Source organism: Colias philodice, chromosome 12, assembly GCF_061535455.1.
Source record: "Colias philodice isolate Cphi_HAF_F1 chromosome 12, ilColPhil1 Martin Lab GWU primary, whole genome shotgun sequence".
Lineage (NCBI taxonomy): Eukaryota > Metazoa > Arthropoda > Insecta > Lepidoptera > Pieridae > Colias > Colias philodice.
This window is the reverse complement of record NC_143097.1, coordinates 4,218,753-4,245,166: the sequence shown is the minus strand read 5'-3', so window position 1 is coordinate 4,245,166 and position 26,414 is coordinate 4,218,753. Positions and strand designations below refer to the sequence as shown.

At 32.5% G+C, this 26,414-nt stretch overlaps 2 protein-coding genes and 2 pseudogenes across 9 annotated transcripts in view; 3 read left to right on the top strand and 1 right to left on the bottom strand.

Moving 5' to 3' along the window:
* The first annotated feature begins 4,369 nt into the window (after positions 1 to 4,369).
* Positions 4,370 to 6,498, top strand: LOC149483908 (mpv17-like protein 2 pseudogene; annotated as a pseudogene). 2 transcript variants are annotated; one of them, XR_016316358.1, is made up of 2 exons: positions 4,370 to 4,499; positions 5,539 to 6,498. The product of XR_016316358.1 is annotated as a mpv17-like protein 2 pseudogene, transcript variant X1 (transcript). The 2 variants fall into 2 exon arrangements; XR_016316359.1 differs by having other exon boundaries at positions 4,370 to 4,503.
* Positions 4,811 to 5,478, top strand: LOC149483909 (mpv17-like protein 2 pseudogene; annotated as a pseudogene).
* A 114-nt stretch (positions 6,499 to 6,612) lies between the features above and the next one.
* On the bottom strand, positions 6,613 to 11,070 carry LOC149483907 (uncharacterized). Its single transcript, XM_089701403.1, has 8 exons — positions 10,995 to 11,070; positions 10,775 to 10,915; positions 9,212 to 9,475; positions 8,767 to 8,911; positions 8,107 to 8,248; positions 7,818 to 8,010; positions 7,478 to 7,616; positions 6,613 to 7,249 (listed from the first exon to the last, which is right to left on the bottom strand). The coding sequence occupies exons 1-8, from the start codon at positions 11,066 to 11,068 to the stop codon at positions 6,890 to 6,892; spliced, it is 1,458 nt and encodes a 485-aa protein (XP_089557529.1). The 5' UTR covers positions 11,069 to 11,070; the 3' UTR covers positions 6,613 to 6,889.
* A 6,742-nt stretch (positions 11,071 to 17,812) lies between these two features.
* Nhe2 (Na[+]/H[+] hydrogen exchanger 2) overlaps positions 17,813 to 26,414 on the top strand; it is a 32,798-nt gene continuing 24,196 nt past the window's right edge. For all 6 annotated transcript variants that reach the window (XM_089701401.1, XM_089701399.1, XM_089701402.1 and 3 more), the window contains exon 1: positions 17,813 to 17,981. The gene's annotated coding sequence lies outside the window, so the exon portion shown is untranslated. The remainder of the gene's footprint in view (positions 17,982 to 26,414) is intronic.

The window sequence follows — 26,414 nt, the reverse complement described above, 5'->3', positions numbered from 1 at the left end:
GACTATAGACTTGAGTATTCGATATAAATTTCAGCTTCATATCTTCACGCGTTTCTGAGAAAAAGGTCTTAACCGACAGACAAACTTTAAATTAAAAGATTTTGTTTTTATATGAGGTATTTTTTGCTTTAGTTCCTCTATCTGTGCTACAAGATGTTGCTTCGTAGCTGTCCAGGATTTTTCCAGCAAACCCATCTTTAATAGATTTTTTAATAGACAACATTTATTATAAAATTGGTCTCATTCTATTATCACGCCGGTGAAGGTCGACCTATGTTCGGATCTTCTACTAATGATAGAAGTTTGATTTTATTACAGCTCAAAAGTATTATAGACCTTTTTTTATGTGAATATCAATTTAATACATGTACCTAAGCATTCATGAGTAAAGGGGTTGTAAGTTTAAAATTATTAAAAATTTTTTTTTTAATGTAATGTAATTAAAAATTCATGTTTTTCGAAATTATTCCTGTGTGTTATAAAACGTTACTTTGTACCTTTCAAGACTCTGTGTTCATGTTGAAATTTGCTAAAATTTTCAGCATTTACGGCTGTATAAATTTCAGCTTGATATCTCTACGCGTTTCTGAGAAAAAGGGTGTTAGACAGACGGACTGACGGACAACCTAAAAAGAAAAAAAACGAAACTCTACAGCCATTTAATTTGCGAATTTCCACAAATTTCGACATTTGAAAGAAAGAAGAAAGAAAACAGATTTAATTTGCAAGGGAATCAAAACCTATGAAATTTGGTACCAAGCTACGCCTTATAGTACAGATAAAGGAAAAATTGTGAAAATGTTCAAATATACAGTAACAACATATAAAGAAACGGTTTTATACGAAACCATCAGTGCGCGAGTCTGAATGACACTTGGGCGGTTTTTATTTCATAAAAAAACTGTTACCTGCACCTGGTATCTATGACTTTGTAGGTATATGTGTTATAGGCAAACTCCGAAGCTCCGGCGCTCCTAGGTTGGACTGGTCAATCCTCAGGTCAGACTGAATGCCTTAGTCAAAGCCCAAACAAATGTAAATTTTCGGCCTTTGACTAAACAATTTTCGTCAAACCTGGGAGAGACTAATTTGGTCAGGCAAACGTCAAAACACAATTTTATTAAATCGGGGTTTGACGAGTCAAACTCCGATATAGGTATGAAGTGTCTTATCTTCGTATATTTGGAAGCATTTTATCATTTAAGCAGCTTTCAAGTCTTAAGAACCGCTTAACTCTGCCAGTTCTGACACCTGATTGGTTGATTACGTGCTTACGTGATTTTCACTTTTATATTTGAGATGCTTTGAGAGAATGCCGTGTGGCATTAGGCCCGCCTTTTGTACGATGTGCAATAAAGTATAAAATAAATAAATAAATGCTTTGGAATATACGGAGGTTAGTTTGTATAAGATTAAGTATAAAAAAATAACATTTTTAAAATTTTTTAATGTTAATTGTTTTAATAATTTCTTAGGTAATTAAAGTGACAAATTAATCATTTTTCTGACATGGTGAGGCATTAATGTTAATTGTTTTAATAATTTCTTAGGTAATTAAAATGAAAAATTAATCTTTATTCTGGCATGGTGAGGCATTATGACATTTAGAATTGCACAATACATTAGACCTTTTACATTTGCATAATTTTGAAGAGCATTTTTTATTGCAGTGGCATTTTATAAAGCCTTGGCCACCAAATTTTGAATCCTTTGCACTGATTTCTCTAAGAGACAGCCGAACGTCAGGCACATCTTCGATCTTAAGAAATTTTTCAACGTTTGACCGAGAATTGCAGTCGCTTCTAGGATTGACTAGGCCAAAACCGAAACAGAATAATTTACTTTCGACGTTTGACTGAAAAGTTAGGAGCTCCTGGGTTTGACTAAAAATACTTCAGGCAAAGGGCGAAATTGAAATGTATTTCGGGGATTGCCTGATGGCTTTGGCCAAACCTAGGATAAACCAGTCCTTCCGCGAAGAGACTGTGTATCGGACTTTGACTATAACATATGTACACGGATACACAAACAGTTGTGTCTTCTATACTACATGGATGTAGTTAATAGTAGAAACAACCAAAAAACCGGCCAAGGGCGAATCTAAAATTTTCAACAAAAATATATAACTGCGGTATACCTAGTTTTATAATTAACCGTAGTCGGATTTTTACCACATTTTACGGATTTAATGAAGACCAAGAAGAGATGAGATGTAAGTGAATTTTCGCCGTTTCCGAAACGGCTCAAAATTTTGAAAAAAAAAAAATAGATTTACTTTTTAATAGAAAATGACTTTTTTATACATTTTTCAAAATATTCTCCTTTCGTTTTCTTTTATTTTATTCTGGCATCCAAATATAAAATAATAACTTAATATTATTAAGTCCATTACAGCAACGTCACATTAGCAAGTGAGGAAATAAACTACTAATTTTTATGTACTACAGGACATAATTTTTAATAAGTTTTTTGAATTTGTACCATTATATGCCATTCATACCTTGAAATTTACAATTTTATGCCCGGTAATCCAACATTAAACATTAAATAACTCAAAAAGTGTGGGCATTACAAAAAAAAATAACTCAAAGTGTGGGCATTACAAAAAAAAAGTTTAAAACAGAAGTTGTACAGAATAGAGCTCTCTTAAAATTGATATTTTCGTTTTATCGATTAATCCAATATTTTAAGAGTTATCAGTCATAAACGATGAACCGGTTCATTAAATAGGCCATAAATCGTAAACGGTAAATTTTACAAAAAAGTTTTCAGGGTATAAAAGATGCGAAATTTTACTCTCTACAAAAAAGTCTGAATAACTTTTGCCCTAGTGGATAGTTTTTTTGCGAGCGAAGTTACACCAAGATCCGTCAGCATTTTGTGTTTTTATGGCAGTAAGTGAACCTTAACCTAAAACAAAAATAAAATTTTATCGGAAATTTTGTGCGAGGTTGGCCAAAAAACAGCGCTTGGCGTATGACAATTTGTTAATCCGTCAATTTAGAGGTAAATAATTGCACATAGGTACTTGACTCATACACGCAAAGAAAAACAAAACGATTACGTTTGTGTACGTGATACGTATGGGGCCAATCATGCCAAAGCATTTTTTACACATTTTTTTGTGTCGACTGACGATTTTCGAGTGTGAATTTTCTTCCGGATATTTGGTTTTGTAGTTAGTACCTAGATAATTTAGTTTTTTTAGATTTCGTTAGGTACCTTCCAGGTCAGAGCCAGGGTGGGGCAAGCGCCCCACCCTGCCCCACCGTGGCTACGCCCATGGTAGTGGCAAAATCGGACGTCAACTTCAGCAAGATTAAAGTTTTTATACCGTGGCTTATATACCACTCGCTTTTGCCCGGTTTTTATCAAATTACTATAATCGTATATACATAATAAATATAATTTATTGAATAATAATTTTGATTTGCATTTATCTGATAATATAATATCACCCAGTAGGTACACTCTTAATTCCTTTTCTACTAAGCTTTTCTAAGATGGTGGACACGAACTGGTCCACGGTTGGACGCAAACTGGAATTTTTGGACGCGAACTGGGTAAATTCTGCTGTTTGCCTAGATAAATAAAAACCTCATGATATTTTCAACACAATATATACACACTATAGAAAGTAAATCTTAAAATAGACTACGTTACATAAATTTTGCGTTGAAATCTGTACTGGAACAGTTTTAATTTCTCCTTCAAACTTTCCAACTGCACTAAGTGGACGCGAACAAGCGCAATGACCCTACCATTATAACTTTTAAGTTATTTGAGTCGGCACAGAGAACAGTAAGAACAAAGACAAATTCCCGACTACCGTTGGGAAACCTTTCTTTTCCGGTTACAGACCGGGTTCCGCTTCGACTTCCGCTTTTATGAAAATAGCAATGAAAACTTATAAAAAAATACTAAATAACAAATCTAATTTTATCAAATCAAATATTTTGTGTACTACATTACTTGCTCTGTGATTTTGTGGATACGCCGTCTTGTAAGAGTCTATTAATCTAGTTAATAGTTTAATATAATTCTATAATGTTTAGAGATTGTTTTTTATATAACTAAGATTTTTATGATAAAAAATTACACAAAGCAGACCGTCATATCCTCCAACATTGTCCGCTTTTCACAGTGTTTTGATCATATACAAGAAAAAACAAAATATGGACAGTATTGATGCTGTTATTTGAGTAGGGAATTGAATTTAGAATGAATAGATATACTTGAAATAATCATATTCTAGTTTCTCTAAAAATAAGGATATATCTTATATAAATCATAAAATGGTAGTCAACTTGTCTATGTTCAGTATATTTATTTTTGGATCTAGTTGGCACTTGTGACTTGACAGTTGACAGGCAACAGCAGCTGATATTGGCTGAATTCAAGTTTATAGGTTTTAGTTTATTTTTTCACGTTAATATTTTAGGTTAGGTTATGTATTTTTGTGAAGTGTGGGCAAAAAAGCAATATATTAATTGAATACTGTAAGTATTATAGTAAAGTGATATCAAAGTATTTTATATTGATTTTTATTGTAGTATAATGATTTATTTATATTATTCATTTATTTCGTCAAATATCTATATTTATCTACGAAATGTAGTCACAAGATTAGAATGGGTGTATTTATATAATAAATATATACTTAATGCGTCTTTCGTAATTTATCAACTTTAGAAATAGCCTTCATAATTAATAATTAAGTACCATTGGTGTTAAGTAATATATTTGCTGCCCTTTTATTTATTTGTGAGCAATTAGAATAATACAATATTGTTAATTTTTGAAGGAATTACCTTCGATGAAGATATTCAATGACTCTTAGAAGATTATTTCTTAACGGATATAAGATTTACAAGTTGGCAATAAAAAGAGCATTCAGTAGCAAGAATTTATTTTACACAAATGTTTTCCTTTCCATTGGAATATCCACTACTGGAGATTTCTTAGAACAATGTTTCGAATTGTACACTAAAGAAATAGATAAATTAGACCATGCAAGAACAGCGCAAATGGCATTTTCTGGAATGACTGCTGGTGTTATATGCCACAATTGGTACATTTTCCTTGACAAAATTATCATAGGCCGCACATTTGATATGGTCATTAAAAAGTTACTGCTCGACCAGTTCATATGTTCCCCCATAGTTATCATGTCATTCTTTGCCACTGTTGCTATTTTTGAAGAAAATCCTTTTGAGAATTTCACAGACGAAGTGAGAGATAAGTTTTGGATCTTATATAAGGCTGAGTGGTATGTGTGGCCTCCAGCACAGATTATAAACTTCTATTTTTTGCCCACTAAATATAGAGTATTGTATGACAACACCATTTCATTGGGCTATGATATCTACACCTCTCATATAAAACATAGTAAATCAATCAAACATTCACATAAGGAGCAAAAAGATGATAAAGCAGATAAGACATAGAATTATGCATGTTGTAAAATAATAAATAAAAAATTTCAATAAAAACTGTTTTTATTTTAACCTTATTCATGTTAATTAATTTTATTTCCAGATACATACAATGCAAGCCATAGGTGTTACTTGGAGAAAAATAGCAACAAACATACGGAAATCCAGTTCGATAACAAGGTTAAAGAATATAGGGACGGTCGCTTTCAGTAATAAATATTTGCTGTACACCAATGTGACCATTTCTATAAGTTTATCTGCAGTGGGTGATTTATTAGAACAGACCTATGAAGTGTATACAAAAGATATGGACAAATATGATTTCAAACGGACTATGCATATGGGATTTTCTGGTGCGGCTGTAGGCGTGCTGTGTCACCACTGGTATAAAGTGCTAGATAGGTTTATTATAGGCAAGACTACAGACATGGTGATAAAGAAACTACTTTTAGACCAATTGATATTCTCTCCAATAATGATAGTCACATTTTTCGGAAGCTTAGCCCTGTTAGAAGATAATCCTGTAGATAATTTTAAAGACGAAGTAAAAGATAAATTTGTCACACTATACAAAGCGGAGTGGATGGTGTGGCCGCCGGCACAAATAATTAACTTTTATTTCCTGCCAACTAGATTTAGAGTTTTATACGATAATACAATATCTCTAGGATATGACATTTATACCTCACAAGTTAAGCATGGCAAAAATTTTAGAAGTAATAATACAACTGACAAAAAATTGTCTTGATGTTTAACAAATCGTTAGGTAATTAATTAATTAATTATTATTATTTAATTGTTTACTAAATGTAATACTTTGTACATTGTTCTTAAGTACACCTAATGGCACATTATTGTGATAATGTCATAATAGTCAATAATTGACAATTATTGCTAGGGATATAAATAAATATTATTAAGAACTATAGCTCAGCTGCTGTGATCATGTACAATATATTTTATATTTTCAATAATACTTGTTACCATAAGATATGAAATATCAAATATTGTTACAATAGATAGGTACATATCAAATATACATACAAACTAATTAATTGTTAAATGTAGTTTTATTTTATTATACTGTGTATAAATGTATGAAAATTATTTAAATCTTATTTTTATTAATTTAACTGATGTTTTGTTGTGAAGTTTGATTTCCAAGTTGCATGTGTCCAATTATAAAAATCATTAAAATATAATTTAAATGAAAAAATATATACTTTTTGTACTGTTGTAAATGGATTTCAACCATATTTCAACAGTACAATATATTTAAATATAATCAGATTATTAGTTCCATAATTTAAGGTTGTTATGTAATTAAGTAATGAAATGTTAATTAATTTTTAGTATGTGCGCATCACAAATAACAGATTTTTCCTTAAACCTGTTATTTACTGTGCGTATGATTAAGCACGGACAATTATTGATTAGCTATTTATACTATTGAATCAATTTGGTGTCAAAAACCCTTCATCGTTGGGAGAATTACGTTTACTTTTCAAATTATGCAGCACGTTGCGTACAATGGAATCTTCATAGATTTTGTCGGGCCAAGATTCTGACCGTCTGTTTAATCCGGTTTCTTGTAAAGTCGGTAAATGACTCGCTCTAGGAGTACCAATGTGGGATCTATATGAGCGTCGCTTTTGAAGTCCCAGTAATGAAGTTAAAAGTTTATCTAATGTTGCTATGTCGTTGATATTGGAACCTCTTGGAGGTTGTAGTAATTTCGGGGAAATTCCTCCAGATACGACGCTCGAGCGCACTGAGGTAGGCGTTCTCGGTTGTAGACCAATAGTACGGATAACCTGAAATGAAAATTCATCTACTGGAATCCTTTCTTCACTACATTGTACAAAACAATGTCGCTTGCTCTGTCCCTATGTATGTTTAATCGCGAGCGATTGAAGAGGAAGATTTATATGTATAATTTATTAGGTTTTAGACACGGCGGGCGAAGAGGCGGACGGTAAGCTAGTTAGAAATAACTGGGATATTATGTAGTTTCTGAAGTCTATACTGTGCTGAAAACAAACCTCGTCCGCAGTATGGCTTTGGTAACTCATACGTTTCACTTTTCTATAAGTTTCGTCATCTAGCGCCTCCTGCACAGCTGCTTCTAGCTTTTCCTTCATTTCCTCGTCTTCAGCTTGATTCATTTCGCCCATCACGAGCCTAAAATATAAGGAATGAAAATAAAATACTTACTAACTAGGTATCTATTTTTAAAAGAAAACAAAATTCTGCAATTTTCCGTCGAAACAGCATCATGCAAGTACCTAATTGTTATTAGTGCTGATATAAGCACACTTCATATCATCTCTCGAACTAACATTTAAGATAGGTAATTTAGGACAATTTTGTATTCTCTCTTACTCAGCTGTATCATCATCCGATTTGGCATTGCTTTTATTAGCTTCACGTGCGACTTTTATGTCTTGTTCCCAAAATCTTCGCAAATCTGGTGTGGATGTGTACGGCGCTGCGACTTCTTTTATTTTGAGAAACATTATAGCTGTTATAAATATGCATATTACGTTAACAATTGTTAAGCAACAGCTCACTATTCCTGAAAAAAAAAACCTTTTTATAACGCTACCGTATTGAAAATGAAATCTGTAAATGGCTCCAGGATATTCTTCAAAGAAGGTTTTATTATTATTACCGTTTACGGCGAATTCAATTGGCAAATAATTATGATAAAGCGGTTCGTAAGATGAGTTTCCGTAATAAGGTTCTCCCTTCAAATGGGGAATTTTTGTCCCTGGGTACAGAAGCCATATACAGGCCAAAGCCCAATATAATCCCTGAAAATATTTAAATTATAATTTCACATGAATGAGTAAGAGAATAAATCGAAACCAATTTTTAATTTATAGTTAACTACTTGATTGACAGTATAATTAAATGATAAAATTAAATCAATACAAAGTCGCTTGCTCTGTTCCTATATCCATATGTATGCTTTTCTAAAACTGCGCAATGGATTTTGATATGGTTTTTTAAGTAGATGGAGTGATTTTTATTAGGTTTTAAACAAAGCGGGTGGAAATCTAGTTAGAAATAAGAAAAAGTACAAACAAGCTAATTGAGGTAGCGCCCTGCAGCTTACCATGCGTGTTTCACAGCTTCCTGATATCTCCTGTTTTGCTTATCGGCCAGACTAAATGACAACTAATATTGTATGGTAATGCAATGCACAATGATATAAAACACATCTGTAAGCGGTAAATAAGCCTCTTATCTTGCTTGACAAAAATATAATCTATCGAAGCGTTTTACTACATAATTATCTAGGATACAAATATTATCTATATTTACGTACACAGTTAACTACTGGCGGTAGCAAAGACGCAGATATAGCAATGCCGATGAGTGGACCTGCACTTCCCTGCAGGAGAGCCAGCGCCACGCCAGTGCCCGATGTAAGGGCCCATAGCACACCCATCCATAACGATCTTACATTACCCCTGCAAAATAATGATAGTTTCTCAAAGCTTTATGACTATTTGCTTGTTATTTACTGATTTATATAGTAATTTTATGTAACTAAAGATGTTGTATTTAAATAAGGTAAAAAAATAATTTATGGTCATCGGCTATTTATTATTAGCAATTGGCTTAATTATTACAACGGACGGGATTTGAATCTTCGAGAGTTAAAGTGCCGATCGCAGCATTACGGAAATGTAGGTAGCATATTTTGGCAAAAACTTCAACATTAATGTAACTACTGAAATATTTTAATTAAAGTATACTGTAAAATTTACCGAGCTTTCATCTCCTCCGTAGGCCAATCGCCATACCCCCATGGCATTTCTGTTGTACCCAATATCAAACCAAAAATAAATCCAAACAGCAAAGATGCAAGCATTCCGATTATAAGGCTTTCAAAACCGCTTTTCACAAGACTTCTATCGGCTATTATAGTTCCAAAGGTAATTGACATGACGGGGCCCATTAGGGGAGAAACCAACATGGCAGCCACTATATTTGAAGCGTTATTTTCTACGAGACCGAGTGCTGCAAGAGAACTGAAAAGATACAGGAAAGTACCTGAATATTACGAATTTGTTAAGAAATAATTTGATTCCAGGTTATTATTGTGTAAATGTGTAGGAACACTATCTAAAGGTATAACCTAGTTCACACAGAAAATAAGGATCTCGCGTGACACAGTCGTATGAAGGTAATAAGGATCGTATTTTATATTTTCTTTGAAATATAATATCTACATTCTACAAGCACTAGGTACGTCTATAAAGGTAAGAATTTATGAAAATGAAAATCAATATGAATAGCAGATTTGATATTGCACGCCTCATAAGCGAAGCGTTGAGGTGGGTACTACTGTCACTTCGCGCAAAACATCTGATTTTTCAAACTTAAAATGTCTTTATGTATCATACATTGCACTTGTAAGATAATACATACACACACATATTAAGAAAAAACACTATTTTTAACGTTCATGATATTTTTGATGTCATTTTTGTTATTTAAACTAGTTAAAAAACAGTTTAAAAAAGTTCTGTCTTGGACGTCCGTGTGTCTGTATGTGCGGATCCTTTTTCTTGTTAACACGATAGCGACCGAAATACTTTACTAATCGAGTCTTTTTTTTTCTCTTACGCTTGAGTATGCTCAGGAATAGAACCCTTTCATTTTTCAGGGTCTGATTCGATGTGGTTTAATTGTTATTAAATAAACAAAAATAATAATTAATAAATATTTATTAAAAAAAAATTATGAGGCGTGCACTTTTGGATTTTCCAAATTATTCAGAATTACTCTCTGAGAGTTATCTAGATGTAGATATAGCTAGATAATTGCTAAGTAAATCTACTTAAAATTACCTATACTGCTGTCTCATTTCAATTCATTTTAATATCTCTCTTGGAATTAATGTGTCTCAATGTCTCCAAAGGAATGATTTAATCTTTCAGCTACGTCAATGCACTTGATAGTACGGTATCGTCCGTCGATCGATATCGTAAAAAAAGTAATAAACGTGACTCAAAACTGCAAATATTTTTCCATCATGCAAAAATGGTTTTACGCATGTGAATTTAAAATTGTAAAAAACATGTTCATTTGCACTTGTAATATCAAATATTAATAGGCTTGATGTGGTGAAGAAATAAATAACTTAATAATAAACTTAATTAGCACATTTAAATGAAGAAAACTAGGGTTATGTGCCGATATACCGGGGCATGGACCAAAAAAACTATACTTTTTGGTATATATACTTAACTAGGTATAGTTTTTTGGTCCGGGGTTATACAGATACCCTTGGTATATTGGCATACTTACTGCATTTTAACACTTACTCAGCTGTAATAATTAGTGTGAGATAATCAAACGACAGTTCACCACCACCTCTTACACCGTCTACCACTTGCTTGACAGTTAACTTCGATCTAATTGACTCTACAAACTGCCGCCATCGCCTTGCGTCTTCGTTTTTCTTTCTATTTTATAAAAAAATAGTTAGGTATTTAGTAATAAGTATACCGAGTAAATTGTTAAATAATTATTGAATAAACTTACAGAATGCAATCATCATCTTTTGCAATTTCTATTGCCGAATGTACAACGTTGCATGGAAGGACACTAGAAAACATTCCATATCATAAGTTTTCTAAAATTTATTTCGAGTGCTCTTACGGGCTCTAACCAACAACAAACTTTTGTAAATTTTAGAGCTCTCAATCATTTTAAGTACTTCTATCTAAATGTTTAGTACCTAAGCAAGGGGTGAAACTGTTAAAGTTAATAGTTAACAAAACGTGGCTCACTAACGCAATATTTTACAGACGACGTTAATTCGATAGAGTTGGGACTGGGAGTCATGTTATTTCTGTCACGTTTTTATCTTGATGGGTCTGAAATTCTAACCAGTTTCAATTCTTAGTCTAGCCTTTCTGTTATACCTATATTTCAATGTATGTCTCACATAAAGGTACAACAAACAAACAAAAATACTTTATTGTGCACCACAGAGAAAAGTACAAATAAGGACAAAATACATTAGTTAATAAAAGAGCACAACAGGCGGTCTTATCGCTCAGACAGCGATCTCTTCCAGACAACCTGGTGGACAAGGAGACGCAGTGCAAAAGTAATTAAAAACAGGGCAAAGTGCACTAAGAACAGAAAAAATAAAATACTTAAAATAAATAAATTAAAAATAAATAAAAATACATATTATATAAATAGATAATAATATAAGCTTATAAATATACATAAACATACACATATATACATATACATAATGTACATACATAATATAACTAAATAAATAGATACAAACATATACATATATTATAATAGGAAAATAAACATACATATATAAATACACATACATAAAATAGAAAACGCACACCAACACAATTGACTAATAAAATAAACAATGAAATTACCGACTAATTGGATAAATAAAATTGCTTCAGTAAGTTTTTGAACGTAGATAGAGATTGAGCTGCTCTTATGTCTAAGGGTAAAGCATTCCAAAGTCTAATGGCACGCACAGTGAACGAAGAGTTATAAACATGATTAACATGCGGTGGCATTGCTAGACGGTGTTTATTAGAGGAACGCGTCGGGTTGACGTTAGACACAAGGAACTCAAATCTCTCTTTTAAGTATAGCGGAGTTCTCGGATCGAACAGAACACAATACAGGAGGTGAAGGATATGAGTATTTCGGCGAAGACGGATGGGAAGCCATTTGAGCTTAGTGCGAAACTCGGAGACGTGATCGTATTTGCGCAAGCCAAACACAAATCTTATGCAGAAATTCTGAAGGCGCTCAAGGCAGTCTAGGTGGTATTCGAAGAGGTCAGGATAGCACGCATCAGCATAATCTATGATAGGTAAAAGGAGTGTTTGGACGAGCGCAATCTTAGTCGGTATCGGCAGAAAATTACGTAAGCGACGGAGCGAACCCGCAGCAGCAAAAACCTTTTTACGAACCTCCTTTATTTGACGATTCCAAGATAGACACGAATCAATCCAAATCCCCAGACACTTAATTTCGGTACTATACGGTATAGCAATCCCATCAACTATTACCCTAGGCAAAGTAGAAAAATCTATTTTGGATACAAAGTATTTCGTACCGCATATTATACTTTGCGTCTTTTTTGGGTTTACGTTTAGGCCATGACTATAACTCCAATCAACAATAGTGGATACGTCGTCGTTCATTTTAGCAATAGCATTCGGCAGGTCTTCAAGCGAAGTGTGACAGTAAATTTGAAAGTCGTCGGCATACATATGATAGAGAGAAGTGATGTTGAGGGATATTGAATTAATAAATAAACTAAAAAGAAGAGGAGAAAGCACACCGCCTTGCGGAACACCAGCAGTAACGTCAGCCCAAGAGGAAAAAGAATTATCAACTTGGACACGCTGCTGGCGTTCCTGTAGATAACTACGAAACCAATCAATATCTGTTGGAGATATGTTAAGAGAACTAAGCGTGCTGAGAAGGATATCATGGTCAACTGTATTAAAAGCATTACTAAAATCTAGAGATGTTAGTAGCGTAAGCTGTTTTTGATCCAAATGAAAGCGAATGTCGTCAGTGACTTTAACTAGAGCAGTAACCGTGCTATGACCGGGACGAAAACCGGATTGGAAAGGATTAAGGAGATCATACTTATTAAGGAAAACGCTAAGCTGCTGTTGTACTAAGCGCTCTAGGACTTTTGACAGAAATGGAAGGATAGATATCGGGCGGAAATCGGTGAGCGTAGAGGGTTTAGAATGTTTTGGTAGAGGGATAATGAAAGCATTTTTCCAAGCACTTGGAAAGGTATGTGAGGAAATTGAATAGTTCAGGATATGTGTGATTACGGGAACAATAGTATCTAGGATGGGAATGATCATATTACGGCTAATGCAGTCACTGCCGACAGCTTTTGAGCTTATAGCTAATATGTTCTTCTTAACATCACAATCAGAAAATTGACTAAACTTGAACGGAGGATGCAAAGGAACAGAGTCAGAGGTAATTCTATTTAAAGTACGCTGTTTAACTTTAGCGTCGAAATTGTTAACATGAGAAGAGAAATGCGTATTGAGACTATCCAAGTTTACGCATGAAGGTAAGGAATTATTTGGGGATTTGCCAATACCAAGGGATCTAAGGAATTTCCAAACTTTAGCAGAGTCGCCGTCCTCGACCGATTTGTGAATATGGCGTCTTTGTGCATCTCTACATAGTGTATTGCAACGATTTCGAATTTTTTTGAACTTTTCCCGAAGTATCTCACTATTGTCAGATCTGAGCTTGGATTTAGCCTTGGCTTTTGCTGCTAACAGTACTTTAATTTCCTCGGTCAACCAAGGAGCGGGCAGGTGTTTCAGTTTAATAGGTCGCAACGGAGCGTGTTTATCAAAAAGCCCAATGACGAGGTTATTGAAGTGTTCGACTTTCTCATTTACATCTTGGGTGGGCTTCTCAAAGGTAATCAAGCTTTTGACCTTTGTATGTTGTTATAATAATTAGTAGTTACAGTTAGTAGTAGATAGAGGCAAATACCTACAGATATTTTCTATTAAACCTTACCTAACAATAGATTTACAACATACTCCAATACCGAGTTGAGTAAGGCAGTGAAGCATCGTCTCACATTTATCTCCAGTAGAAAGCGGGAAAATTACTTCAAAATAATTGCCCATTTCATCGCTAATCCACACTACGTGCTCTACATCAAGTTTTCTTAGTAATTCATGTAAAATCTTGAAAAGTAAAATATATAAAGACGGCTTAAAAATTCGCTTCGTCAGTCAGTATTTTTAAACGATGTAAAGCTGCGTTTAAAATGAATAAACAGCTTGCATCTTTTAAAGTAGGCCGAGCTACAAGACTTACATTTTCCATTGTAATCAGTTCATCGTCTTCCTTTATTTTTTCCAACTTGTGGTTGTAGTAAACGTCATTATACTGATGTTGAGTCAAATGTATAGGTATACTTTTAGCCTTTTTGTTTCGCAGTTCCACTTCCAATTTACATTTTTTCATATCGGACTCTTCTAAGGATATTAATTCTTTTGGTTTGCCATATTTCAAAATATGTTCATAGCTACTTGTCGGAATGCACACAATAAAAATAACACCTGGCATTTTAATGTATTGAGATGTAGCTGATTTGTGACTTACTGAAAACATTTTCAATGTCTTTTATATAAATATGCAAAAGATAATTTAATTATTAAGCAATTATCAGCAATATATTATTTTTGCAGTAAGTCTGTTAATTGCATGACTAATAAAATATATGTCTACTAATATAATATTATATTCACTAACCAAGGATTGTAGTATTTGTAGTAACTACTTTGAAAGCCCGTCGTAGTAAAAGGCTTTCTTTTGTAATACGATAACTTAGCTCTACCACAGCTCTACATAAATTTTAAATCAATACGAAAATGAGGTATCTATTTAAATATCGTTATATCTTGTGTTATAGGTAACCCGTAACTATATATACGTTACTTTACGGGTACAATTATCGACCTCGTCTCATTACTCCTAATTAAAGACTTCCCCTATAAATGGAACATTCACATGTTTCATAGAGAAGACGAAATGCATCATTGAGATGCAGACACGTGAATTATTCATAGGTCGCTTGCGTCACTTGTTTCTTGAAAAATAAATTTGCGAATCGTATATAAATATATTATTACGAATATATTTACGAATATATTTAATGCTACAGATAGATATGTTATAACTTAAAATCATATTAGCAAAAGATAATTTAAAAAGAAATTCTTATTTCTATAATTATCTACAATAAAATATCACAATAAGTCTTCTCATTTCTGATAAAAAATAAGGAATGTTTATGAACGTTTTACTTCACGGTAGAAAGGTAAAAGGAAACATAAAAACCATGACCTAGAACAAACAAAATTTACGACTGCCAACCACAAACTCGCGTGATGAAAATATTAGAAAAAATCTTTGGTATTTACAGAATGGACGAATATAGACAGCATGAAGTACACTGTACAGATGGATTACTATAGTCGAGCCAATTTAATAGGCAACATTTGACGTCTATCAATTTTATCTTCGAAGAGAGGTAACCTGCTTAAAAACATCGATTAAAGTGAATTAATCGATACGGATTTTAAACATTTGTCAATCGAATTTATTAATTTATGATGATTTTTATTCACAAGTAATCAATGCATTCGATTCTAAATGTCAGATTTCGATTTTTAGAGTAACGTCTCTGGTATTTAAAAAGAAAAAAGGTTTATTGACACAAAATTGTAGCAACGTCAGTTCTTCAATTCAGAAATTGTTTATTATGTTTAGAATGGTTTATCAGTAAAATGAAATCTTAAAATTACTTGTATCGGTCATTATTATTATAAATATGTGATCGTAATTGAAAAAAGTTAAGCAAATGTGCAGTTCTAACAAAACGAAATATCATGTTATTCTATGTTGTCGTTACTAGGTTACGTTGTTGAATTTTGTTGAACTGTCAAATGTTGCCTATTAAAATGGCTCTACTATAGTTTAATATAGTTATTTATCTATAGCGTTATTATGAGGTTCTTTGACCTACTAACATAGCTGAGGGTTTGGGTTCGAATTCTTTTACGTTGTTATTGTAATTGGATTTGTTCTAGACTGTATAGTGTATAGGGTATCACGCTAACAGGGGATCGGTGTCACGACCCAATTTCCAAACTCTTTGGCTTTTGTAACTCTTTTAAAAGCCTAACACTCGGAGGTGTCTGATACTATCTGATCAACACACAATAACAGCTCTTATTTCTGAATCGAACCGATACACGTATAGAAACACTTTTATGTAGGTACCTACCTACTTGTAGGCTACGAATAATTAATAAGTCTTGTAGAGGTAGGTACTCGTATTTTGTGGTTGAAACCTACATATATTCATAAGTATACGTTAAATTAGGTGTATTAAATATGCTTGGAAATAAGTTGCGACATTTTGTATAAATCTGGAAAAAAGTGTAAGTATGTTATAAATAGAGTTCTCTGTGGAAAATACTTACTACAATAAGTGCAACAAAGTTGCCTTTTGAAACTACATCCTGTAAATAAACGCTTACAAAGTAATTCTTAAATTCTGTAACAACATTCCAAGATTTCATAGTTTATTTTCACTATTTTTATGCGGCCATATTTAATTTCTTACCAAACTCAGAATTAAAAAAGCGTAAATAGTTGAAAGAAAGGTCTCGGAAGCATTTTCTATTGTTTTCACTGAACCATTTCAGTTAGTCCCTTTTGTTTTCATTTTCATTTGTAACTAACAATAAATGGTATTTTTTATTGATATATATATCTATACTCTGGGAAACAAAAGCGCAGTAATTAAGAATTTAGTTGTACATATATACCTACTTTCAATGTGTGTGAAACGAATTAATATTTTAATGATATAAAAACTGTCATGAAAATAGTTTGAGAGTATTAATTTATATGTCTTGCGAGATAAATAAACCTGGTATGATAGTTAGAATGCGCTTAGCACGCAAAAACATTTTGTGTTTGCCAAGTTTTTTTGCGATCCATATTGTACTTACCTACTATAAGTTAATTGGAACTTTAAAATACTATAAAATTATTAATAACACGATAAATAGGGATATACTTCTATATGTAATTTATTTACAACTAAATTTAAATATTCTATCCGATAAATAGTTATAACGAAAGAAAGTAGAAACCATACAATACAACAATTAAAAAGATTTTAAAAGTTGGGAAAAACCAAAGCTCTCTCGTTTTTGAATTTTCTTTTGTAGGTGTTCGTTGAACATCAAGTGGGTCTGAACTCTGATGATTTAGTGGATGTGCCACAGGAAAAAAATAAATGTAAGAATATATTCGATCGCTAGCAAACTGTTGTCAGGCTATATCTAGAATCGTCTTGTTATCCTTTACAATTGATGCTACTTCTGCCCACGCTTTTTTGGAAACCTATTTGCATAATCAATATTTCTTTTATAATATTCCTTTTATTCGGGTGTTATATTCAAACAATAATAACCGGTTCGTTTATTGGTCCCCAATGTAATAGGAAGAATAGTGTAGATTTAGAAATTTAACCAAATTTGCTAAAGTATAGGTATGCTTGGTATATGTCTAATTTTCGGCTTAGAAATGTCTGCTCGTATCAATGAAGCTTAATATTATAGTGTACGGCGGTGTTATGTGTGTGCTAGTTTCACATCCATTACAAATTCTATTATTAGCTGAGAAGATAAAATAAACAACGTAAATTAGAATCATGTTCACGTGTAATTCATTCGGCTTCAAGTAAGTCGGTAGCCGGCATAAAAACACGCGCAGTCGTAGTTTGGACCGCTTGCGTCGGGCGGCCGCCCGCCCAGTCGCGGCTCACCCTGCCGCCGGCGCGAACATCGGGTGTCTTTCGCGATCGATACCCTCATAACCCTTAACCATAACATTAATTAAAATAACCATAACCACCATCGAACAAAATTTATCGGTTGTTACGAACGCGTAAAAGTGAGTTTTTCAGTGATACAATTCGCGATGCTGAACTTGTCATCACCATTAATATGGCCACCATACCAAACACATGATCGTCGATACTAAAATTGTATTTTATGTGCTCGTCACTTGCATATATCGGCCGGTGTAACTTTGATGGATACGCGTGCTTTGCCGCGTTACGTAAATGTTACGGCGGACGTTTTGAAATCGATAAATTATTAATTTTACAGACCCGCAGACTCCAAGTGATGGGACAAGGAACGGTTTCTTTTTAATTATGTTATCGTTAGATAAACAAAGAAAATTAATATAAAATCATAATAAACGCTTGAAGGCAAAGCAAAAGCCATAGCCATCAAATTATTATTTTCTAATATTAAGTATTATTATATTATAAATGAGCAATAAGTATTTGATGCGATATGATTTATAAGGCGAAAGTCATAAAGGTTTTTGCATTATATAACGCTATCCTTGTGACGTAATTATTGTCTTATGAGTACGATACAAGTATATATAGCTTAGATACCTAGACTGGTTTTTATTAAATTGCATGCATATTTGCACTTAATAATTTCTTATTACCTTATATAAGTATCGTATGTGTATAATCTATCATTATTTAGTCTGGTTTCTGTCAAAGAGTGCGAGATATATAACATCTGAAACAGCTGATATCCTGCGGTACTTTTAACCTTGATATTGGAACATTGCTTTTTTAAATCTTATAAGAAAAACAGTAAAATATATTTATTTTTATATTACATATATATTATTGCTTATTGTCACATAGAAGGTTTATTTTTATTTTTATAAATATTATTATTTATTATTTAACTTGTATGTAAAAATAAAAATAATAAAATCTTGACTAATTTACAACCGCTAGACTGTCAATTGTTTTAGTGATAATATTAATATGTTCCATATTCTTCTTCATTTAAATAACTTTTAAATATTTTTAATAGAATGAGGTAGTACCTAAGTACTGCAATCAATACTTTAAATGTATTATCGTTATACTCAAATATTGTTTTAATTTTATTTTTCTTAGGTTTTGAAAAGCTCTTAATTACTCAGCCTTATTTATCTGCATCTTAACTATGCCAGTAAGATGTAGCGAAAGAAATTTTAACAGAATGTGGAGACGAGCATCTTAATCTTCCGTTTAAATGAAGCACGTATTTAATATAAAATCAAAACTGTATTTTTCGTCATAGTTCTCTTTATAACGTATTACAGTAATTTGTTTTCGAGAATTTTGCCCCTGAAAACTTCAAGCGGCGTCCTCCATATTGGCCTTGTATATTCGACCCCTGTATATTTTGCGGTTAAAAAATTGCCAGCTCATCTAGGTCTCATTTCAAGGATGTCTAGGACTGGCTACTGAAATTTCAGCCTTAACTCTAAAACACGTAGGTGGAATAACTGCTCGAGGCGTTATAATCTTATAAACAGCTTTGTGAAATGAATACTTATCTTTAATTCATGTAAATCTTTTAAACGTTAAGTTTATTTTTTTTTATGTAGTCCTACGATATGAACTTAAGTTCTTTAGTTCTAACCTTAAATACACAAACAAAATTAAGTCATGATTGATTAAAACAAAAATACTTAATACACAATAATTAAAGTAATGGTAAAAATAACACCTCAATATAGATACAGCTTTAAGTTTGTAACGAGATAGGACCAATTTCCCTTTGTTCACCGATACAAACCCTTTGATTAAACGTAAGAGTTACGGCATCTTAAATAGCATTAAAACTTTACCTGTGTAGATGTGACTGATACGTAAACAACTAAGCATGTTATTATATTAAAAATAAACTTATTTTTAAACTGTTATTGTAGGATACAGTAACAACAATGGTAATTGAAAATAGATTCATAGTCTTCAGTTTAAATGAATATTTACTGGTAAATGAACCTTGGCGTGTATAATGTTTGCTTTACCAGTATGCAAACGGCTACGGCGTCAAAGAAAAACAAACAAACATACGTAAATACCGTTGTGCCCTTCGATTCCGGTAGTGGCTATTTACGTCAAATAAAGAATAGGTCAAAGGAGTTTTTTATCTATGTTATGTTGATCTGAAGTGATAGGTACTGTATATTATACAGGGTGTCCCGTAAGTAGTGGACCAACGGGTTATGGGGAGTAGAGAGACTTACATAAAATACCAAAATTTATAGTCCTAGACCATAAAGTTTTTGATTTATGCTTTATTTTCAAAATTTGATAAAAATATCATCCACATAAGCTAAATATGAACTTTTACCATTTCTGTTTTTTATTTTATTGTTCAAGGTATTTAAGAATACATAAGTCTTCCTGATTAAAATGATACTGAAGCATAATAATAACAGCAACAAGAAAATTAGACCAAAAAATAGGTAAAAATTTTACGTTTTAAAGTTTACAGACTAAAGTTTAAACAAAGCTGGTGTAAAAAAAATGTATGGTCTAGGACAATAAATTTTAGTTTTTTTGTTAGATAATAAGTCTCTCTACCCCCCATAACCTTTTGGTCCACTACTTACGGAAGCACAGATACTAGGTATAATAGTAGTATATGCATTAAAACTATATGTATTCATTCACGGGATTTTACTAGCTAATGCTTTTAATAAGATCATAAATTTTAAAAGCTACTGTGATAAAATACGCCATAAATATTTTTGGACATAGGTAGGTATATTTATAGGAATTCGCATAGGAAGAAGGTAGAGGTATAAAATAAAATAATAGTTTAAAATTAAAGTTAGTTATGTGAAAGATTCATGTATGTTTGGTATAAGAGCGAGCGCGCACAAGCAACTTAGTTGCCCGGCAACTATTTTGTCTCTGTCGCTGTCTCCTCGCAAAGTTTTGAACGATGCGCTCACGAAAGCGACAGCAACGCAACTTTTTCTTTAAAATTTTCTGCATTTATCAACATGGCTTTCGAAGAAACGGTTGTGGTCTGTGCTCTTGTCCCGCATAGTTCCCATTCCCGTGGGATTTCCGGGATAAAACCTATCCTATGTGTTAATCCAAGTTACCCTGTATATATGTGTGCTAAATTTCATTGTAATCGGTTCAGTAGTTTATGCGTGAAAACTGAAAAACCTTTTTATAATATTAGTATAGATATGTAATCGTAATTGAAAAAAGTTAAGTAAATGTGCAGTTCCAACAAACGAAATAACATATTTTTTATGGCGTCGTTACTAGATTACGTTGCTGAATTTTGTTGAACTGTCAATGTTGCCTATTAAAATGGCTCTACTATAGACAGAAAAACTACTAATAATAAAAATAACTTCATTAAAAACAATATTATTAATTTATTAAATAGGTTTGAAGTCGGTGCCAAGCACTAAGCACTTAGTAAAGCCCGTGCACCGACATCAAACCTTTGTAGTAAATAACACATCTAGGTAAATAATATGTAGTAATTAATAATATCAAATCTTTTTTATTTTTTACTTTTCCGTCTTTGAGGTCGGTTGTTTTTAACGAAGTTATTTTTATTTAATACTTTTTAGTGTGTGTTTTCAACACGAATCAAACGAGCCCAAACTCGATAAAGTTGAGTCAATATATTACTAAGCCACCTTCCGATTCCATCATCAAATCAGCTCTATGTCATGATAATGTTTTATCGCTATCCAATTTACATACGTATACAAAATTTTAGTTCAATCGGTTACCTGGAAATGAATCAAAGTCTTGCTACATTTCAATTAAGTCATCGAGATCAGACAAAAATGCTCACAAAATAAAAACTACTGGGCTTATCCGAATAAATTTTATGGGACCAATCCCACACCATTCCGCATCAAAAAAAAAAGAATCACGTAAACCGGTTCAGAAACCTCGGAGTAATCGGTGCATACATAAAAAAATATACCGGCCGAATTGATAACCTCCTCCTTTTTTTTGAAGTCGGTTAAAACTACTGTGTACGAGAATAAAAACGTTGACATAAATACGTATTATCGCTACGCCGGTTACGCGGCAACTGGCCGGCGGCCGCCGACAGGCAACATTTTTGTCGCCGTGCGCGCACTTGCATTGAAACCAATAGATAGGGCGACAGTTGCGTCGCGGGCTTGTCTCCGAACCCGCGGACAAAAAAGTCTCCCGGGAGTTGCGTCGCTACGTACGCGCACTTTCATACTAGCCCATGGCTGGAGAGACAAAATAGTTGCGGAGACAAAATTGTTGCGGAGACAAAGTTGCTCGTGCGCGCTCGCTCTAAATACTTGTGACAAATTAGACAGTGCGCGCACGAGCAACTTTGTCTCCGCAACTTTTTTGTCTCCGCAACTATTTTGTCTCTCCCACCCATGGGCTAGTATGAAAGTGCGCGCACGTAGCGACGCAACTCCCCATACAAATTGATGGGAGAGACAAAATAGTTGCGGAGACAAAGTTGCTCGTGCGCGCTGGCTCTTAGAGCACATGAAGCAACGATAGATATTTTAAATGACATTAATATCTTCTATTTATTTTTAATATATATAATAAAATATATAATATATATATATAATAATATTATTATATATATATTTTTAATATATATATATAATAATATATTCTGTACTAAGTGTGCAATAAAGTATTTTTCTTTTCATTTTCATTTCATTTCAATAATATATTGACACATCAAATAAAAATAAATTATTTTAAAGATGAATCTTGAAAAAGAAATATATATAACAATTTTGTTACATTTTTTATAAAAAATACCTTCACAAATAGGCAATTAATATTACATAAGATACAATTTCTAAATATAAGAACGTGTTTGATGAATCGGAATCGGTAGAGACATCGTTAAAAAAATTCTTTCATCTTGGATTCTTCGTAACTAGGAATGAATTCTGCGTTATTATTTCCTCCGTGAGTAGGTACTTTGAGAGGTAAGCTCTAATTAGGCGCAATTAAAGTGGGGATTATCATAATTACCATATTATCCTAACAGCGAAGGTACGTCATAAATGTAAAATGAGCACGAGCATGAGATCCAACGTGAAATTCATTATTTAAATAATTAATTGAAACGTACGTCATTAACATGGCCCGCAATAAGGTTTTATTGAATTAAAAATAAGACGAACTTTCCTTTAATTTTCAGAAAATGTTGTATGTAATTTATATTGTCTAGTGTCTAGACTCTAGGGAACAGTTTCTTAATTTGAACACATTTATTTATAAACAGAGACAACACTCTTATCATTATTTTAATTTAAAAATGACACATTGTACGAGAAAATGAATTATAAAATATGATAAAAGCGTGACGCTGACAAAAGATTCGATTAATCTTTTTTTATTTTCACAGCTTTTTTCACTTTGTTGTCCCTTGTAACACCCACTCTAAAGTTCAATGATACATTTTCTTTGTACAATTATGTTATGTACATTGTAGGTTGTATTGTAGATACTAAATTAAATATATTTATTTATTTATAAAACTTTATTGCACAAACTGAATTATGACAAAAATAACATTAATACAAAAGAAATGCATAGTTTGTACAAGAGGCGGCCTTATTGCTAAGCAGCAATCTCTACCAGGCAACCTGATGGGAAAGGAAATGTATGAAGTAAATGGGATATTGCATATAATAACATAGATAATTAATAACATACAAAATTACTAAGAGCACAGGTAATATGTATAATACTATACGTAAGAGTTACAAGTATGTCGTATATTTTTTTTCCAATTCTAACTGTTCTAGTAAGCTTATTTCTACTTCGGCTGAAACTAGTTATATTCAAGGAAGGTTATCTAATTGTTATTACGAAGCCATTTAATAGAGCATAAGAAATAAATGTACAATAATACAAACAATAAAAAAATATATTCATCATACATTTGAATCAGCTTTTATGATGATAAAATCATATTAAGTGAAAAGCTCTCTTGTATAATATTGTTATGATAATAAAGTTAATAAGATACTTATCTCGGATAATGCATTGAATTGAATTCTCCGTAAATAAGATACTTCAATCTTCCGAGTTTATAGCATAATTAAGATGAATGACGTAGGCAACTTGGATGTATGAGTATAAATAAACGGTAGAACAATAGATTATTCTTCTCGAAAATAATTACCTCATTTTACTATGTTTCTAACAAAATGAGAATTTACTGGCCGAATACGAGATGTTTCACGAGATTAAATGTGCTTTTATCAAGATTATTATGATATTTTATGGCTTAATTTACGCTTTATACAATTATAATACATATAATTATCGTGAACAAAGCATATTAAGATTAAATACCTTATTACTATAATAACAATAAGTGCAATATTTAAATCTTAATATAGTAATTTAAAACATAATTATGTGTGTACGAGGGTATGCAATTAAATTTCTTGGAAAAAATAAATTACTTCAGAATCTTTTTCAGATAACCTTGAGGCAAACTAGCGACGTTCAAAAACTGCTAGCTCATACCTCGATTAAGAAGCCTTGAGGGGGTGTAATATTATAAGACGTTGAAAGCATAAGCCTTAAATGTGGATAATTATCTAATTTAATAAAACTGAAACAATAAAAACGACCAAATAACATGAAATAATAAAAAGCAATCAAGAAAAAATTTATACTTTAAATTGTAATTTTATCAACATAAATTAATAAAAAAACCGTAACATGCGACATGTTATACCATTGTTATACGGTTTCGTATTTTAAATAACAAAAACACCCAATTTCTTACACAACACCCTTAAAAGTACATTTCAAATATTTTGTTGAAAAATGTACCTAGAGTAAGAAACATTAACAGCGTCACGGTCAATTTAAATTGTATACCACGGTCCACGTGAAAGCGTGACTTGAAGCTCGATGTAAAATTTTTCATTAAAATTTGGTTAAACTTGCACGTGTACGCTTTCCCGTTACGAAACACGAACCTTGGGCGGGTTACGCAATTGTTTTGGCTTAAATGAATTCGGATCGATTCATCTAAAGTTAGTGCCGATTTAAATATTGAGACTATAAAAACTATCGGCCAACCCGAGATGTTTAGAAACGAGTAGTGAAAACATCTCAACCAGTTTTCAAATGCATCTGGTTCACAAGGGATCGAAAAAAAAACGCCTACCTATTACTTTAATTTCTAATTGTTTTTCATAAACAGTCTAAAGTCTTCAAATTTCAGTTCAATTTGAGATGGTCACTCGTACCTTTCAGTATATAGGCTCGAGTAGTTTAACTTTTTTCTTTTTTCTTCAGTAAAGTACGGAACATGTACGGACCCAAGTGCATGCTATAGGTATAAATATGCTATATAGCACGTGCAGATAAGTGCAATGTACCTATTATTATATAAAACTAGCGGTCCGCCCCGGCTTCGCCCGTGGTACATGTTTACGTTTTCTCTACATAAGAACCATCTTCGTACTTCAAGGAATATAATAAAAAAAGAATTATCGAAATCGGTTCAGAGTGTTAGTCTTCATATCTTTAAAAGACATCGTAATTTGTGATTATGGTATAGTTGTTGAAAAAGCGATTAAAATAAACTAGTCATAAAATTGACCGATAGTTTAGATTTACATACTGTGTCATTATAGTTAATGTTCTATAAAGCCAAGTGACCAAATCAGACCAATGTCCCTATAATAATTCCACTATGTCCTCGAGCTGTATTTCTATATTTGATTTTATAAACCATTTGATATGACATCGCAAGGTTATCGTTATTGTATGCAAATTGACAGTCTCCCTAGTTATGGAAAGTAGAAATATGAAGTTATACATGCGGCCAAGGCTAACTGAAAGCTCTATAGTGGTTAAAGGCATATTTGCATATGATAGTTAAGACGCCATTGGATTCTTATACAAATTGTAAATTGTCACGCATCATTAACTATAAGAACAATACAATACGACGACATATACCATGACTTTTCGATGTTAGTATAAAGCTTGCTGAGACGCTCAATTCTCAAAAAGAAAATTTGGTACTAAATCTTAAAAGTCTATAGTTCCTTCTAAAACTAAGAAGAGTGTATAACATGAATTTCATCTCGATACCTATAGATTAGACTATTAGACTATTGACTAAACTCATTTAATTGAGGCAATAAGTTCACAAAATATAGTATACAGATCGTACATAAAACGGTTACGTGTAGGCTTGTTATACTAGCCTCCTCATCTCAATAAATCTCAATATCTAATATTAATAAAGTAGGTACCTACCCACCTACGTCATCGAATCTATGATACGCTTAAGGCATATTGAAGTTAAAACACGACGTTGAAAAGCGCTCTTGGAATCTGAACCCGACTCTTCATTCTGATTAAATTCCATGAAACCACTCTGTGAAACTATTATTATGTAATATTTTGTACAAATATTCCACTGGGAGCCAGTAGCTGTCAACAACAGATGACCATTCGAGCATTGTAATGGCAATGGCAGC